The sequence below is a fragment of the Corythoichthys intestinalis genome, chromosome 22, assembly GCF_030265065.1.
Source record: "Corythoichthys intestinalis isolate RoL2023-P3 chromosome 22, ASM3026506v1, whole genome shotgun sequence".
Taxonomy (NCBI): Eukaryota; Metazoa; Chordata; class Actinopteri; order Syngnathiformes; family Syngnathidae; genus Corythoichthys; species Corythoichthys intestinalis.
In genome coordinates, this window is record NC_080416.1 from 6,379,001 (window position 1) to 6,398,080 (window position 19,080).

General features: G+C 39.1%; 1 protein-coding gene across 2 annotated transcripts; it reads left to right on the top strand.

Moving 5' to 3' along the window:
- The first annotated feature begins 1,664 nt into the window (after positions 1-1,664).
- si:dkeyp-120h9.1 (Y+L amino acid transporter 2-like) lies at positions 1,665-19,080 on the top strand. 2 transcript variants are annotated; one of them, XM_057827972.1, is made up of 13 exons: positions 1,665-1,944; positions 4,229-4,465; positions 5,497-5,672; positions 5,742-5,884; positions 9,789-9,914; positions 10,333-10,477; positions 12,037-12,160; positions 12,385-12,488; positions 12,573-12,669; positions 13,963-14,112; positions 14,194-14,377; positions 17,034-17,173; positions 17,426-19,080. In XM_057827972.1, the coding sequence occupies exons 2-12, from the start codon at positions 4,343-4,345 to the stop codon at positions 17,126-17,128; spliced, it is 1,467 nt and encodes a 488-aa protein (XP_057683955.1). In that variant the 5' UTR covers positions 1,665-1,944; positions 4,229-4,342; the 3' UTR covers positions 17,129-17,173; positions 17,426-19,080. The 2 variants fall into 2 exon arrangements, with proteins under 2 accessions (XP_057683955.1, XP_057683954.1); XM_057827971.1 differs by having other exon boundaries at positions 1,666-1,944; positions 17,034-19,080.

The following is a 19,080-nucleotide window of genomic DNA, read 5'->3' on the forward strand; positions in this document are numbered from 1 at the left end:
GATCCTTCAAAATAAAAGAAAGGACTTCCTTTACTTCACATTACCAGGAGACTAGGGTTCAGACAATTGGAATTCCAGTAAGGTTGTACTTATATTTAAATACATTAATTAATCAACTAGTCAGTTTGAATAATCGTAATCGGATTAGGGACATTTAATGTGTTGCAGGATAAATTTTAGGATATGTAAAACAAACAAAGGCTTGTCAAGATGGTACTTTCCAATGAGCATTAAATGCAAATACAAAATAAATTTCCCGAGTGCTTCTTCAAACTATAGACTTTCACTTTCATTTGAAAATAAATTCAAATGTTTGAGGTTAGCCTCAAACGGTATAAAAAAAATGACTGATGGTCTAAATTTAGCAAATGAACAATTGGCTTACTTCCATAACAGAAGTCTGCTAGCTTAAATGCTATAAAATGCTTTTTTTTTTTTAAACAATGCTCTTCACAAAACATTCGAACACATATTCCAACAAAAAAACGCCTAAATATACCTTCAAACTAAATTACGAATGCATAAAAAAATAGCTCAAACAAAAACTTACCTTATGTTGGTCTTAACAGGGAGCAGCTGGATTCAGCCATGTTAAATGAGTTATGTCATATTTACTGTTGCTACAAGAAGTCAGTGTAACAACCCAAATCAATAAAACTAAATGCAAACACCACCATTACAACGCCACTCTAATTTAACAAATATTTTGACTGTATCGAAATTTAATTCGGAGCTTTTTTCCTAATCGAATTACTCGAGTAAATCGTTGCAGCACTATAGTGGACGTCCAATTCCTTTATTAATCTAATTAGTCTTGTATTATTACGCTCTCATTGCCTAAAAATACTTTTTGCATATGTTTCCCTCGCTGTGTTTTCTTGTGGTAACTTTAAAACAGATTGTTGATCTGTTGACCACATTAGTTACATAGCGTATTTAAACCACCCTTATTTGATATTAATACATTTAAGAATTTTCTTAAGGCATCTATAGTATGTTCTGTCTGTAAGCATCTAAACAAAGCAAGCTGAAAGCGTGTGGCCATACTTTGGGTGTCAAATTCACCTCTTGTGAATGTTTCGCCGGTATAGCACATTTTGGCAGAACACTGTTTTGTCCTACTCTCGTCTGGTCTCATCCCGTCTTTCCTGTTCATTTTGCTTTTGCAGCTCGTTTTGTGAAATTTCGACGATGCTGTCATGCTCATTAATGTTCCGCTCGGGTTCAAATTGAAAGGGGTAAACAGATGACATGTTTATGTCGCAAGAATCATACTCTGGAAGCCCGGCAGTGTAACCCAGTGATGTCACCGTCCTGCGACGTCAACAACAATGGCGACCTACGAGTTAATCTAATTTTACAAATTGTATAAAAACGAAAAAATCAAGAGGGGTTTTAATATCAAATGATTTTACCTCATAATAACGTTCATCTTTTAGGAACTACATGTCTTTCTATCCGTAGTTCCCTTAAAAACAAAAAAAAATATCAATGCAACATAAGTAAATTGCAAATATAAATGTAATAAGCATAAACCAAATTATGATTATGTGTTGAATGTCAATGATTTCATCAATCCACGTTGGGTACCAGTGAAGGACTAACCTCATCTTCGGCGGAGGAAGGTAAGAATTATTAGCCGAAGTGCAGCTGAGCAACAGAAGAGCACATGGCTACTCATATCCCTCCGCTGGATGCTCTGCCCGCTGGTTAGAGCTGTTTTACGGATGTTCTTGATTTACGAAACATGTCACGACTAAAAGTACGCTTGCCGCAATTTGTGATATGCTAAACAAGTTTAAACGTGACCAAGCATCTTGCGTGCCTCTTAAGTGAGGAGGAGGAGCTGAGAGCTAAGCTAACTATAGATGTGGACTCGCTGACGTCGTCTTCAAGAAGCCGCGCGACTTTCCTCCTCTTTTTTTCCTCCTGTTGGACTCACCGGTATGTTTGCCTTATTTTCTCTCAACTCCATTTCTTTTTGTCTCTCTCCTCGCCGTTAAACTCACACTTTCTTCATAATGTCACAATTTAGCGCCTCGGGCGAGTCGAAGAATACGACTCGGAGACAGCGAGGCGAGCATTTCGCGGGTTAGCATCCGCAGCATCCTCTCGCATTAGCATACAGAGGAACGTCATGCCAAATGTTAGCTCAATTCAAAATGGTCGCGCTTCTATTCCGTTTATTAGTGACGTCATAATGTGGTCACGACTTTTTTCGCTATCAATTTCAGCAACTGTCATCTCATTTTTTAGGAGTGGAAGTAAAAATTAAAGCATGACGTCATCAGACATCCACGACCATGTGGTGGTCGTTTCCGGGTTTTTTTTTTTTTTTTTTTTGGGAGGGGGGGTAATTCTTCGTGAATGGCGTTCAATGTAACGATGTATTATTTTGCCAAATTTGCTCAAATACCACTAATAGAACAACTCGTTTTTTCCCCCTTCATTTTCTTTTTGTGTATTGCAAGATTTATTCCAAACAATATTTGGGGGTGATGGATTCAATCAATTTCTGATCATTTTACTAATGGCGTACGGCGCGCTGCACGTCACTTCCGTTCATTAATCTTCATGACGTGAGAAACTGTTGCTATGGGGGACACGTTCCCGTTTGTCCCCAATAGTAAATGAATGGAAATAGTGTACGAAGGAGATGTTTACAGAGCTAAACCTACCAATTCTGTCCGAAAATGATGTCCCTGGTGCCAAATTAACTGGTACCGATGTGGAAGAACATACAAATGTTCAGTTAAAGAGATGGCTTGCGTGTCGAGGGCTGAAAAAGAGCCGAGCTGATCCACACCTTTTTCCTTACGTTCTCTTTTACCCGCGTTAAAAGGGGGTAAATTACCCCCATATACCCTGTCTTTCTTATATATTATATTCTCCGGTTGCCTTGCGTCTCTGACCGTTCTTGGAGGTATTTTATATTGTTAGTTTTGTGCAGCGATCGCAAATGCTACTCAGTGACAGCCAACGAACACTTTTAATTTTTTCATTAATAAATCTTAATTCTATAATTTATTTACACTTCCCCCTTACTAAAGTTGTTTCTTTACAATAAAAAAGGTAACGGCGGCTGTCAGATACCAATTAAAAAAATTTTTTCCCATGTCATTCATTGTCAGACAGAAGCAGCACAGCAAAAGGCCACGCTAAAAAATAAGTAAAAATATTAAAATGGCTTACCTCTTTGTCCTCTGAAGGACATGGCCCCCAACAAAATGTTTACTGCATATGAAATATGATTCGCTTCACCTTGCTGGCGTTAAACTGGTCTTTTGGACGTCAGCGCAAGTGGATCCATTCTTCATGTTTTCCTCAGAGTTTCTGGTTTCAGGAAACGTATGAAGAAACCATCCTTCATATGTCGTAATGTCTAGAGTCGTTTCTACAAGTTCCATAGCAGCAGTGTTTGATCGGCATGTTCTTTTTTGAAAGATTACCGGAGAAAATAAGCAGAAATAACATGGTTATTTCCCACTTCCGCATTACTATAGCGACGTCACGGTCTAAAAATAGCATTCATGCGATACGCTATTGTGAGCACCCTCTATTTACATTTTTTCCTCATGTTTTATCTTTGGTTGGGTTCTCCAGAAGCATTATGCTAACAAACTAGTTCAATTTCAAAAATTTTAACTCAACATTTTCATATTTTTTACTTTCTCTCTTCAATTTGTAATAGCAAAATGTTAATTAAAAAAAAAAAAAAGTCTACCAAAATTTCTGTAAATTTTTTTACAGTCGATGAGCTCACTTTACATATTTTCCTTGGCAAATTTCAACTTTTTGTTGACATGTTGGAAAAGGGCGAAAAGTTCAAATTTGTGTACAAACAAGGTAAGGTGACAAGCTTGTTGGTGGTCTCGGTAGGGAGAGAAAAAAAAGTCAGGTGAGGGATCAGACAGTCACGTGTAATGTACATACAGTCACATTCTTTAGGGGGTTAAAAGATGACGGGATTAAGAAACAATGGTCACTTGACGAAGTCCGTTCGACGGGATTAATTTTAAAAAGTGCATTGCTTGCAAAATTTTGCATTAGAATAGTGTTGGTTAACTCATTGCCTGCCATTGATGAATCATTGGCCCCTCCCAGTCAGAATGGATTGGATGTCTAGTTAATACATTATAATGAGATGACTTATCATATCGTTTTGTAGAGAAGAACGGCCATTATTCAAAAAGTTTTCTCACGTGGTTTCTATTTCTCTTTGTCTCAGTCTCTCTCCCCCGGCCACCCTCTAAACCCCGCCCACCGTTTGACATCCCCTCCCATCTGCCCCGGCAGCGGCTTCACTCTCGTCCACTCTCGCAGTCGCGTGGAGCCCGTCAGCATGGTCGCGCAGGACGCCGACTCGGGCGGCGGCGTACGTCTGAAGCAGGAAATTTCCTTGCTGCACGGCGTCTGCCTCATCGTGGGCAACATGATCGGCTCCGGCATCTTTGTGTCGCCCAAGGTAACGTAAAGAGAGACGCCGCTAAAGTGAGTGGCTTTCGAGGTTTTAGCGTTCCGGGAATTAAACATTAACTTTACTGTTCAAACAAACGAGGGGGAAAAAAGTTATTGGGGCTGATAAAAACGTGTCTTCTTTGAATGAACTAGTATAGAACTAGTTTTATGGTATTTTGCTGTGTTTTTAGACATGTTTCGTTTTTTTACGTGGGAGCATAAAACAAGCCTTGAAAATTTCCTCTTTCCACTTTGCATATCCTGAACCAGTCATTTGAATATTTTTCAGGCTAATCAGTATTAAGTATCTATCAAAAAAGTGGATTGTTTTTTTGCTACATAAAATGTATGTAAGATTTCCCTACTCCAAAATTCTGAATATTTACTGTTCTTCCTTTTTTTAACCAATTAAATTAAACAAATAGAATAGTTGTTTATTAATTGAATCAGAAAAGAGAATCATGATCGATTATTTTCCCTTTGTGTGTGAATTAAAAATCACAAAAGATTAAAAATAATGAATTTTTATACACTTGTTTTTCCTTATTTATGAAAAAAAATGTCCTGTTTCCTACCTTTTTTTTCCCCAATTAAAACATTTAAAAAACAATACTGTTTCCTACTTTTTTATTGGAAAAAAGATACTAAATTGATAATAAGCGGTTAAAATTTTTGACTAAACAAATTGACTAATCAATTAATCGCGGCAGCCCTTGTTTACCTACCACTGACAGCACTAGAGGTCCAATTAATTTCTTTCACCCTCTCCCAGTCTCAATGGATTGGATGTCTTACGCCATCAATGGCAGCCAAATAGGTTAAATATTTTATACGGGATGGGCGTTTGACTCCCCTGCCATAGACGAGTAGAGTTTCAGTGCCATCCCCCGTGTCACAAGTCGCGCACTGCACAGAAAGCGATCTGTACAGCAGCACTTTTTTGGCGTGGCGACCGCAGCGCTGTAAGCCAAACTCAAAAGTGGCACAGAACCAGCCCCGACTATGTTTAACCTGCCGTGTACTCTCATTTTACTGCAGGGGGTGCTCTTGTACACCGGCTCCTACGGCTTGTCGCTAGTGATCTGGGCGGTGGGAGGGGTCTTCTCAGTCTTCGGTGCCTTGTGTTACGCCGAGCTGGGCACCACCATCCGCAAATCCGGGGCATCCTATGCCTATATTCTGGAGGCCTTCGGGAGCTTCTTGGCGTTCATCCGGTAGGCGGCGCCGACCGGTCTGACGTGTCGAGGCCCACGATGCAATAGTTTTTCCTCATTTCCCCGCAGGCTGTGGACATCGCTGTTGATCGTGGAGCCAGCATGCCAGGCGGTCATCGCCTTGACCTTCTCCAGCTACTTGGTCCAGCCCTTTTTCACCACATGCCCCGCCCCCTATTATGCCATCCGCCTCATTGCTGCTGCTATTATATGTGAGTATAGTGGCGTCAATGGCAGAGAATAAGTTAAGCAGTGTCTGATAGAGCTGGGAATCTTTGGGCACCTAACGATTCGATTACGATTACGATTCAGAGGCTCCGATTCGATTATAAAACGATTATTGATGCACCCCCCTCCTTTTTTTTTTTTTTTTTTTTTTTTTTAAATGTTTTGTACATTAGTTCTAAAATTGTTCAAAAATACTCTCAGGCTAAACCAAACTGCTATTTCAGTATCAAGTTAACATATAGCAGTAAACAAATATACAAAAATAACAGTAAATAAAAAACTCCAGTCCCCATTCTGTATCAGCAGCTTTAAACTACATTCAATTAATTTAATGTATTCAATCAACCGTTAAAGTTGTTAAAATTGCTCCTGTTATTCCATAATTTCCCTTTTGTCTACTTTCGACATGTGAAAGTTTTAAAACTATTTTAAAGATAGATTCAAGTCAATATTTTACCGATTTAGGAGTATTTTAGATAAAAAGGTAATTAGGTTCGCTTGGAAGGTTCGCTACAACAGCCTTTCAGGGAAGTGTACTGCTTTAAGATGGCGGCCGTTTACTAACGCCCGCACCTAGCTTTTTGTAGATGTGCTGCAACACTACCGAATCTAAAGTGCATCTAGTCCTATATAAATGATATCTACCATAACATGTGGATGTATTTTGTAGCAGCTTTTCGGCAGCAGTCAGGTATGTTGTTGTGGTTTTTTTTTTTATCTCGTGGCATGAGTTGAGCTAGAGCCGTGAGTTGAGCATTGGCATTACCCGAGGGGCCGGGTAATGAGAAGCATGATGTTTAGCTACTCTCGCTCCGTTCTTCCTCATTGCGTACCGAAGACCGCGCGGCGCGCTGAATGTGTTGTACTCCCGCTTTACTTGGCATATTTCAATAATCAGAATTTGGATGTTTGTGAATCGTTCTCGAATCTTCCACGGCCGAATCGCGAATAATCTAAGAATCGGAAATTTTGCACACCTCTAGTGTCTGATGAGCCATCACAGAAATGACTCAAACATATTAGTGGATTTGCAGTGATTTAGTATTAAAAGGAAAAAATGTAGAATCTGTATCGGGAACCAAAAATTAATCTGTGAAACACTAATTCACGTCAAAACCTGGTCTATCGCTATGAGCGGTGTGGGGTAGCAGCTTATTGTCTGTAAATGACTATTTTACTTGTTGTTTGTCCAGTGACCTGTAAAAACCTATAAGTATTTTTGCAGTCAATCATTGTATACAGAATTACAAGTCATTTATTTCCATGATTTTCAGTACAAAAAAAAGTACTGCGTCACACTAAGTGGGGATTTATACTAGAGGTCAACTGATATATTGGTTAGACGATATATTAGGCCGACCTATGGCATGTGTTTTCCACCATTAGCCGATTAACAAAAAAATAAGCTGATAAAAAAATATTTTGATCGGGCATCCATGTGGGCAACTGACTGTAGGACCCCGGAAGGACCCTGCCACAGCTTGAACCAATAATACCTGACTGCGGCTACAAACAACGCCCTGTTGCTACAAACTACGCCCACATAATGCTACGGTAGATATCACGTGTATATAGAACTAGATTTGAAATTACAGACTCGCCGGTGTTAGTAAACAGCCGGCATCTTAAAGCAGTCGACTTCTCAGGAAGGTTCTGTTGTCGCGAACCTTCCTAGCGAACCTAATTAACTTTTTATCTAAAGTACTCCTAAATCGACAAAATCTTGACTTGAATCTATCTTTAAATGATGAAAAAGTTTTAAAATTTCACATGTCGAAAGTAGACAGAAGGGAAATAATGGAACAACGGGAGCAATTTTAACAACTTCAACGGTTGATTCACAACATTAAATTACTTCCAAACATAGCAAAAGTTACAATCTAGTTATCGCAATATCCGCTACTCCCTTGTGTCTAGTTTAGGGTAAAGAATTGGGCTAAGGCCTATTGTCCTGTTGTATTATATTTTGCTGTCATTTTAAAGCCTTAAGGTTTTTTTTTCCTTCCAGTGAACCTGTTACACGTTAAAGTTTGAAGTCACTTGGATTAAATCTCCCAAACGTGTGTAAATGTTGACAAAATCTATTTTTCATTCATGTAGTATCTGAATGGTGTGGACACGCATTCTGTTGACATGTGCTGGAGTGCGTTAAGTCTCGCGCGGTATTTGCACACAACTGATAAGGCCCGTGAATGCGGGCGGGCCTAGCGTAAGTCAAACTGGCGTTAAAGTTGCAACATGGAGCGACGGCGCGCTTAATGACACTTTCCGCGTAGTAAATCTAACCAGGTTGAGATTGGGAGCCCGTTGCGTGACCCCGCCAGACTTTTGCACTTTGCAGCCGTCAAATGTGTTACTTTGCGCGGGGGTCGCTCCTGCCAACGTGGCTCATATTTCGACTTTACAGAGGCCTCTAATACGGGTGTACCAACTTCGCCAGCTCTGCATGAATGCTGCCAACCTGCTTTTCAGGTTCTCATTTCAAAGCAAAACCCATAGCAAGAAAAAAAAGCAAATTCAACTGTTTACAGATTAACTGCAAAATATGAAAAAAAAAAAAACAATTTTTTAATTACGGACTTATTTTCAAATTCTTGAAACTTACAATTTTGTTTAAATAAAATATAATCAAATAAACACATTTCCTACAATTTCTTAAACTTTATATAAATTTTCATTGAAATTGACACCAAATTTTAAGAATAGGCTCTTAAAAAAGTCTTCATCTGTCTTCATTTTTACTTTTTGAAACCTGTATTTTTTTTTTGCAATCCCTGTATTTTCATAGTATTTACTTCATTAAGCCAATGACGACGCTGGACGTCTAATTTGGACGTCTACGGACGTCAATGGCAACCAGGGAGGTAAATGAGAACTAGAGGTGTGCGAAATTTCAGATTCTTAGATTATTCGCAATTCGGCCGTGGAAGATTCGAGAACGATTCACAAACATCCAAATTCCGATTATTGAAATATGTCAAGTAAAGCGAAAGTAAAACACACTCAGCGTGCCGCGCGGTCTTCGGGACGCAATGAGGAACGGAGCGAGAGTAGCTAAACATCATGCTTCTCATTACCCGGCCCCTTGGGTAATGCCAATGCTCAACTCACGGCTCTAGCTCAACTCATGCCGCGACATAAAAAAAAAAAACAACAACATACGGGACTGCTGCCGACAGCTTCTACAAAGCACGTCCACATAATGGTATGGGAGATATCATTTATATAGGACTAGATGCAAAACAGACTCAGTGGCGTTAAAGCACATGCACAGAAAGCTAGATGCGGGCGTTAGTAAACGGCCGCCATCTTAAAGCAGTAGACTTCCCTGCAAGGCTGTTGTAGCGAACCTTCCAAGCAAACCTAATTAACTTTTTATCTAAAATACTCCTAAATCGGTAAAATATTGACTTGAATCTATCTTTAAAATAGTTTTAAAACTTTCAGATGTCGAAAGTAGACAAAAGGGAAATTATGGAATAACGGGAGCAATTTTAACAACTTTAACGGTTGATTCACAACATCAATTGAATGTAGTTCAAAGCTGCTGATACAGAATGGGGATTTGAGTATATTATTTATTGTTTTTAACTGTTAACTTGATACTGAAATAGTCGTTTATTTAAGCCTGCAAGGCTTTTTTTTTTTTTTTTTTTTTAAGTTTTTGTAACTAATGTACAAAAACAGCTACGTAATAGCGGGGTGGGGGGGTCATCAATAATCGGTTTATAATTGAATCGTAGCCTCTGAATCGTAATCGAATCGTTAGGTGCCCAAAGATTCCCACCTTTAATGAGAACCCTATAAAGGATTATTATTTTCTAACATTTTAGGGGTTGTTTGTTCATTTAAAAACTTTTGATGAATTTCCACACCACTGTTTGTCAGGCCTGCTGACGTGCGTAAACTGCATGAAAGTGAAGTGGGGCGCCATTCTTCAGGTCATCTCCACTGTGGCCAAAGTGTTGGCGCTCATCGTCATTATCATCACCGGCCTTGTCAAGCTGGGGCAAGGTACGAGTCAAACGTTTATTTCATTTGCAGCCGTTCGCCAGTTCACCACTGAATTTTGACGCAATAATTATGTTCAGTCACTGCTTGTGGTGTTATCCCGTTCATTTTGCAGTAAAGTAATAAAACTGCTTAAACCCTCATTAGTGACTGATCAAGTTGAGGATAAGCTCTCCTCTGATGTAAATCATTAACACACAAAAATATGTAGGAACTGTTAGTCAATGCTCATGTTTCAGTGCCATTGATGGGGATAGAAGTCCTAAGGCATCGAGTTTTTTTTACAATGAAAATCTGAGTCAAACTCCAAATCTGTCTTTTAAATTGTTCAACTACTCACCTTAGTTTTTTGGCACAAAATGGCAAGAAGGCAGGAAATCAAGCTTCTCAAATTTCCTGTGGTCTCCTTGCGATGGAACAGGTTTCAACCAGAACTTCGAGGACTCTTTTCGAGGCTCCAAGATGAACGCGGGCGACATGGCCCTGGCGCTTTACTCCGCTCTCTATTCTTACTCCGGCTGGGACACGCTCAACTTCATCACTGAGGAGATCAAGAACCCAGAGAGGTACAAAAAAAACAGAGGATGAATTCAACAACAAATTAATAAATTTTAAGATATAGTTATCGAATATTTTAAAAATGCTATAAAATATTGTTATTTTGACGCTTTTTTCACGTTTATTATTTTAGAAAAATATTTTTTCCCCCAGATCCCTCAATTTCCTGTTATTCAATACAGGTAGTCCCCGGGTTACGAACGTGTTTCGTTCCTACACTGGCGACGTAACCGGAATCTCCACATAAGTCTGAATTAACCCATTAAGTACCCCTACAAAATAACTATTCAAAAAGTCCATAAGTATCGTATTTTGTTTCATGATGGAGGATACGCTGCCCTGTAATGGCAATGTTGGGTCTGGCTGGACTGTCGCATTGTATGATTGAGGTGCAGACTCAAGCCTGAGTGACGGTGACGACGTAATGACGACAGCGTCAATGAGCATTCGATAGTTCAGCGGCAAGAGAATGCGTCACTGCCAAGCCACTAGAGGGGTGTGGCGCTGTGGTTGTACGGTTTTGGGGGACTCTTGTCAACTTCCTCTAGTTTTCTTCCGGTTACACAACAATGCCAACGTAGTTTTGTTTCCAATTTGTCAATCTGTATAATGTCTTGACGAGATATTGTAGAGGTTGTCGGACCTCTTCGATGATACTCTCTTTGGCTTGGTCCATTTTTGCGTGTAGCACAACAATGTTTGAAAATGGCGGTGATTTCGCGCTGAACAGGAAACAGCAGTCTGAACAGACCAGTCGCAGTCTAAGTCAAAGTCAGAAAATTTTGGAGATGAACGTCAGGCTACGGCGAAGGGTCGTAAATCGGGTCTGCCTTGGCCGTGTAGGTCTGCCGCAGAAGCATATCTCAGCCTTCAGATGTCTGACATGGATAAAAGATAGCTGTGCTCTGGTTTGGCCCACATAAGGCTGTAAGTTGTTTCAGCTAATATATGTTTGTGCATGAATTTGTAATTAAGTTTAAAGCTATAGTTTGTTGAGTTATGTGTGAGTGATTTGCTATGAGAATTGTAAATACGTTAGCATTTAAACCATTTAAACTAGCGGCCTTTTGTTAGGCAAATTAGGCTAATGTACTAAATTAACATATTGATCAGACTAGATGGAAGTTTGAACACCCAATGTTTTGTGTCAAGTGTTTTATTGTTAAAATGTGTATCGTTTTGAACATAAGCGTACAAATGTGTGTTACAGCTTTACAAATTGTCAACAGTGAAGGAAGTCAAAAGCTTCAAAAAGCACAATTGTTTGATGTCTGTAAAGCTGAACAACTTCACGTTTAGTGAGAACAGAACGCGTCATATTAATAAAGAAAAAAATAATAAACTGTGAGGTATAATAAGTTACTGTTTGTGCAACTGAAAACAAACAAAAAATGGCGGATGAGACTCCGGCGTCGTAAAGTCAAAATCGTGTAAATAGAGTATGTCGTAACCCGGGGACTAGCTGTATATATATTTTAGAGTATTTTATGGTATTTTGCAGCATTTTTTAACAGTACACAAAAAGAAATCTTAATTTCTATGTTTGTTTTTTTTTTTGTGTTGGCAGGAACCTCCCCCTGAGCATTGCCATTTCCATGCCTATCGTCACCATCATATACATCTTGACAAACGTGGCTTACTATGTGGTGATGGACGCCGACCAGGTGCTCGGTAGCGAAGCCGTCGCTGTGGTGAGTAGTGTTTTTACCAGTCTAGGCACGTTTCAGCCAGATTGATGGCGATAGACATTTATCGCTAATATAAACAATGTTCCTAGCGGTGCTCTTCCTGTCTGCCTTGATAGCGAGCGGAAAGTCTGTCTGTTGACTTAACCGGTTTAGCGTCCCCAGCCATGCCATTAGTGCGCCTTAATTATTTGCACATGGCTGAGCGTCCGCCTTCACGTTCTCCTCAGACGTTCGCCGACGAGGTCCTGGGCTGGGCCCGCTGGCTGATCCCGCTTTCGGTGGCTATTTCCTGCTACGGCGGACTCAACTCCTCCATCATCGCCGCTTCCAGGTTGCATTTTGAGTGTTTAAATGTTAGCCAACCGGAAAAAAATGCCTTCTGACTTCTATATTTAATATTATTTTTTACTTTCAGGTTGTTTTTCGTGGGCTCGCGAGAAGGCCACCTCCCTAACGTGCTTTCCATGATCCACGTCAAGCGTTTTACACCCATTCCAGCCCTGCTTTTTAATGTGGGTGTTCTTGGGTTACCTCACATGAAGTGGCAAGTTAGCTAAAGTCACAATAAACAGAAGCTAAGAAGGCAGAATGTTACTGGCATCAAGTACAAATACTAAGAGTAAAAAAGTCATACTGTTTGGGACGATAAATTTGTAATATTACAAGAAAAAAGTTGACTGTTTTTGTTTTAGCAGTCAAAATGTCAAAGAAAAAATCGTAATTAATGAGATTTGCCACAAAAGTTTTTTTTTTTGTGTTTTTTTGAAAAAGTTGTCATTTTATGCAAAAGAAAAATAATTTCAATGTCAAGGTTTACTTCCACCTACTGGACTGGAGAAGAACAGCATGTGCCATTCATAAAATCATTTTTGAATCAAGCCAAGTACAGTGGTACCTCTACATACGAAGTTAATCCGTTCCAGGAGCTTGTTTGTAAGTCGAAATGGTCGTATGTCGAGCAGGATTTTCCCATAGGAATACATTATAATTCCATTAATTCGTTCCACAGCCCAAAAACCTGCACTAAATCCTTAAAAAAATACTGCTGGTACTATTACAAATGGCAATTACATATAGCAAAACAAATAAATAATAAATAAAAATCGGATTAATAATGTAATAATAATAATAATTCCTGTAATAGTGTAACGAAACGGGTTCTAATAAGGCGGACGTTTTTTTCTGTACCTGAAGGCACCGCGGCGCTGACGTGACAAAGAGGGAGGGGAGCGGGTGAAAGTTTACTTTCGCTTTCAATGCTTTCTTGAGAACATCGTCAATTGCAGCAGACAGCAGGCGTTTTGTGTTAAATAAATTGTGAAAGAAATGATGAAAACGTGGCGAAGCTGGCGATTTCTCTGGAGATGTTACCACAATAAGAATTGTCAGCTTAACTTATAAAGACTGGCGAACGATGGTCGGAGGAGGACCGTGGAGATGTATTGTTGAGCCATTTCACGGATGCCCACCCTACGCTCATATTTTTCTGTCATTTGCATCTTCATTTAGAAGGTAAGCGTCAACTTTTTCCTTGTTTCACCACCTGTACCAACCTTTTCTGAAACCTGTGTTGATTTGTCACACAAGAAAATCCGCCGTGCATTCGTCTGCGGTGCTGCCATTGTCGTCGTATTTCGAGCATGTCGTCGGATGTAGAAACAAATGGCGAGTCAAATTTTACGTCGGATGTCGAAAAGTTCGTGTGTCGAAGCGATCGTATGTAGAGGTACCACTGTATTATTATTATTTTTTTTTTCAAGTTTTTAAATGTCAGTTAATGTGCTAATTATTTCTTTTTGCATTAGGGCGCCATGTCGCTTATCTACCTGTCAGTGCCTGACGTCTTCCAACTGATCAACTACTTCAGCTTCAACTACTGGCTCTTCATCGGCCTGTCCATCGTCAGCCTCGTCTACCTACGCTTCAAGGCCCCTGACTTGCACCGGCCTGTCAAGGTCGCCTCTCCATTTTTCTGCTTCAATGTTCTTCTTTTATATTGTAATGACTGACTCGCTTCCTTCCTTCTTTGTTTGCAGCTGTCCTTGTTCTTCCCCATTGTGTACAGCCTGTGCAGCCTCTTCCTGGTGGTCATGCCCCTCTACAGCGACACCATCAACTCGCTGGTGGGCATAGGCGTGGCGCTCTCCGGCGTGCCTGTATACTTCCTGTGCCTTCACCTGCCTCGTAGCTCCAGGCCCGCCTTCCTTGGAAAAATCCTACGTGAGCATTTGCTTCCTAATGATTCGTATGCAGTGTCACAAGTCCCGTTGGTGTTTTAACAGCCAGTCCGAAACGACAAACCCACCTGGCTTGGGGGTGGGGGGGGGGTGGGGGGTGGATTCCAAGAAGTAAAAATATCATCCTATTTACAGTCTTGGCTTTCACGAAATAACAATAATGCTGAACAAACTCCGAGCGAAGAGCTGTCAGTGCTAGCCCTAGCAAGGTATCTTGGTCATAGCGCACTTTTTAAATTTGCCTTAACTTTGTGTTCTGTAATGGCGTCAAGCATTGGACACTGTTCTTCATACCTGCCTAAAATCCAAAGTGTGTGTAATAAAGCTGGCTAGCAGCATGCTAGCATAGCAGAGTGTTTACAGTAAACTATGGATATCTGTAGTAGCATCAAACATGGGACAGAGCCTTCTTCAGCCCAAAAGATCTACATTGTGCTCAACAAACTTGGTTAGCGGCACGCTAACAGTAGCACAGTGGTTCTTAACCAGGGTTTGATCGAACCCCAGGGGTTCGGTGAGTAAACCTAAGGGTTTTGGCGTAGGTAAAGAAACGCAAAGCCCTATTTTCGCTGATTAAATCTAGGCACAGTGGCTTTTTAGACCAGGTTTTGGACTGGTTTGCTCCAAATTACAGGCTTAACTTATTTCCTTTAACTACTCGTCCTCGATCTGATGGGAGGAGGAACTGGTTTGCTCAGTGGAAGGTTGACTCGCACTTAGTATGAGGGAATACAACAGACCAATGGGCAGCGTGATCTCAAATTTTGACCTGTTGATAAAACATGCTGTCAAAATGATAAGAATTTTGAATCGGAATTTGCTCGATTATTAGCTTGCTAGCTTAGATATATTGGTTTTGATTTTTATTATCTAATTCTGAAACTTGTGGGGTTCAGTATCTTCAGCAAGGTTAAGAACCACTGCATTAGCAGATTTTTCATAGCAAACTGTATTTTTTTTTTTAATCATTTCATCCCTAGTAGCATCAGACAGATTCTTTAATTTAAAAAAAAATCCATAAGGTGCCTAACAAACTGCTAACCGTGTGTTAGCTTAGCAGCTTTCTCATAGCGCACTTACAACAAACTTTGTTCAAGGCATGCTAGCATTAGCAGATTCTTCATAGCAAACCGTTGATACAATTTTTAAAAGATCTTTCATCCGTTTTAGCATCAAGCATCATGCTACGGAGCCCCTTAGGTGATATGAAAAAAAAATGAAAAAAAAACACAGAAGAAAAAACAAACACTGAAGTAAAAAAAAAAACATAGAGGTCGAATCGAGGCGAACATTTTTTTTTACATCGAAGGGAAAAAAATGAGAGAGAAAAAAGTTTGCATCGAAGCCAAAAAAAAAAAAAGCCAAAAAAAAAAAAAAAAAATCTTGGAGGATAATTGGAAGGTGTTAACCAGACGGACGTTCTCTTTTCTTACGTGGAGTCCACGTTCTCTGCATTTGCTGGACATTCATCGGTAACCATGTATGTGTCCGGAGTATAGCAATTGGTTGCTAATGAAGTCAACAAGGACCGCCAAATCACAGTACGTTTTGAGGCGAAAATGTCCAGTTGAGTTTAAGACTCGCTTAAAATGTCTTCTGCTTATTAGTGCCTAATATCAAGAATTGATCTTATGTCACCATATTTTAGGCCTATTCCAAAGTAAAACTGTCCTTTTCGGGGCACTTTTAACGTCAGCTTTTAGTTTTTTCCTCTTTTTTTCCCCCATCTCCCATGTCCCCTTAGGGGCTCCTTCGGACAGCTTCTTCAACCCCCACCCAAAAAAACTCCATAAAGTAGCTAACAAACTCTGCTAACCACGTGTTAACATAGCAGCTTTGTCATCGCACACTTTTTAAATTTGCCCTATTGTTCTGTAACAATTGCATTGGACAGCCTTTTTTTTTTTTATCCCCCTAAAAATCCACATAGTCCGTAACAAAGCTGACTAGCAGCATGCTAGCATAGCAGTTTTTGCGGTAACTATGGTTTTAGGAAAACAATTTTTGTATCAAACATAAGACAGAGCATTCTTCAGCCAAAAAGATCGACATCGTGCTTAACAAACTTGGTTTGCAGCATGCTAGCATTAGCAGATTCTTCATAGCAAACTGTTGATAATTTTTTTTTTTTTAATCTTTCATCCGTAGTAGCATCAAGCATCGGACAGCTTCTTCAATCCCCCTAAAAAAATCCATAAAGTGCTTAAGAAACTTGGCTAACTACATGTTAGCGTAGCAGCTTTGTCTTAGCAACTTTGAATATACTACCCTCCCAAACAAATCTTTCAAACCACCCATGGTTAGCTTTAAATAGTTCTTCAGTAGTAGCAGCAAAGGTCTTCTCTTGACAATAAATCAACATGTACCAGGAAATAACTTCCTCACAAACGTAGCAACAAAGCTGATACATTCGAAAATTTACAGTGTTGAATAATGAACATTTGCGTTAGTAGCTAGCAACTTGAACGTGGCACGTTACCATGACTCTCAAGAAAGCATGATGCTCGCTAATTAGCTTGTAAAAATCCATAAATTAGCCGCTTCTTTCATTAAAGCCGCAGGATGGAAAGCCTTGTACTCTAAAAGATATGATACTTTAATGGTCACATGTTATTGTGGTTTTTTTGTTTTTCTCACAGACGTGGTGTCGTGTTACACCCAGAAATTGTGCTACTGCTGCGTAGCGTCGCCCGACATCGACTTGGACAACGTCGACCCCAATAAGCTGGAGTGAAAGGAAGACAATCCTGTTTTTTTTTTTCTCTTAGAAGAAAAAGCGGTACTGGTACACTCACACTTAGGAAATATCTTGCACAAAATCTTAACTCATTGGCTGCCATTAACGATGACAAACGTCCAATCCATTTGAAGGGCCGCACTTCAAATGTATTGGACGTGTGCTTGTGATAAACTCCTTTAAAAGAGTTTTCATATGGGTTCTAAGAGCCACGTGATTGGACGTCTATCGTCGTCAATGGCAATGAAAGAGGTAAAGGCTTTACGGACATTTTTTTCCCCCTTTTCTCACAAGAGGGCTGCTTTACACTCCCAAGTGTGGTTGCGGTGTCACCCGGTGGAAGGTGAAAGCATCACGTCAGGTTTTTTTCCTCCACTTGAACACTTGAATGAAATAAGTCTTAATTTAAAAATGTCTACTGTTCAAATTGTTTCTCGTAGAGTTCATCATGCTGGTTACTTTTGTCACATGAGGGTCCAAAAAAAGGTGCGGAGGAGAAAGTTGTCAAATCAAATTAGGAGGGGAGGTTTTGATTTTTGTTATAGGAAAAAACAACTGATAAATTGTAGTTTTTCTTTTATCTAAAAATTAGGATGTTGAATGTAATGTACTTCCCTTTTTTAAATGTTTTTTTTTTTTACATTACAGGTTGCGCTTGCAAATTTATTCTTTTTTTCTGGTATTGATATGACTTGTAAAGTTGCAACTTTATTCTTTTTTTTTGGGGGGGGGGTATTTTATTATTTTATAATTAGGTTTTCTTCCAAAATATGATATTACTTTTTGAGAATTCCATGTAATATTACAATTTAAGGCATTTAACAAATAAAGTATACTTCAAATGCATTGGGGGAAATTCATACAGTAAGTACATGAAGATGTTAATAATCAAAAATATATAGAATTATTGTATAAATAGAATAATACAACAAAATGTTGTAAAATAAATAAAAATAAGGAAATTTAATTAAATATACTGTAGATGAAAAGGAATGAAATAAATTACTCTATCTTTAAAATTCCTAAATATATATGTATTTTTATATGGATTTTCTATACTTTTATTTTTTGATTCTACAATTTTCTTATTTTTAGCTGTATTTTTTCCTATTTAATATTCTATATTGTTTTTTTTAAATTAACTTTTTATGTACTTAAGTATTTCTCCAATCCAATGCCTAATGTATATTTGTTAAATGTAAATTACAAGTGTCAAGGGTTTATGAGTACCTCATTTGTTTTCCTCATCTTGATAACATATTTTTTTGTAATATTTAACGTTTTGGAGCCCAGCCCTCCCTCACTGTCCTCCGCACCACAACCAACCTCAGGATCATGCTGTCGTTCACGTTTGCTATCATTTCACGGTGCCTTAAGAGCTATCCTCTTGCTTGGACCTCTTTATCCCACGCCTCACTTCCATTCACATTGCACATGTTTGCCTTCAGCGAGGCGCTAGAACTCATTTGAGCGTAATCGAGGTGTGCCTTGTGTCAATTTCCTGCCAATTTTAAATGTTAATCACAGCACATTTTTGTATTGTGACACAAATTTTCCCAAATCAAAAGCAGTGTTTCTAAAAGTTTTATCTTATTTTCGCGTGGAAATCTACCGATAACTTGCTGGAAATTTTCCAAGATTTAGATTTTGTGCGTGTATTTGTTGTTGAATGTTGCACAAAAAGAAATATAAAGATGGAGCTTTAGCAGGAACACCCATCATAGGTAAGAATTGAATAGAAATATATTCAGTATATCTAGATGTTATCTTCCGAGAGCTGAATTTTCAATCAAGTCTTGATGTTACAGTTTAATGTTGTATTTTTGTGTCAATGCCAAACGCGTGGATGTGCCAAAAACGTCTTGTTTTTATTTATTAAGAACAAACCAATTGCGTGTGTTGTTTTTTTATAGAAATGTGAATAAAGTGGATTTTTTTTTTCAGTTGAG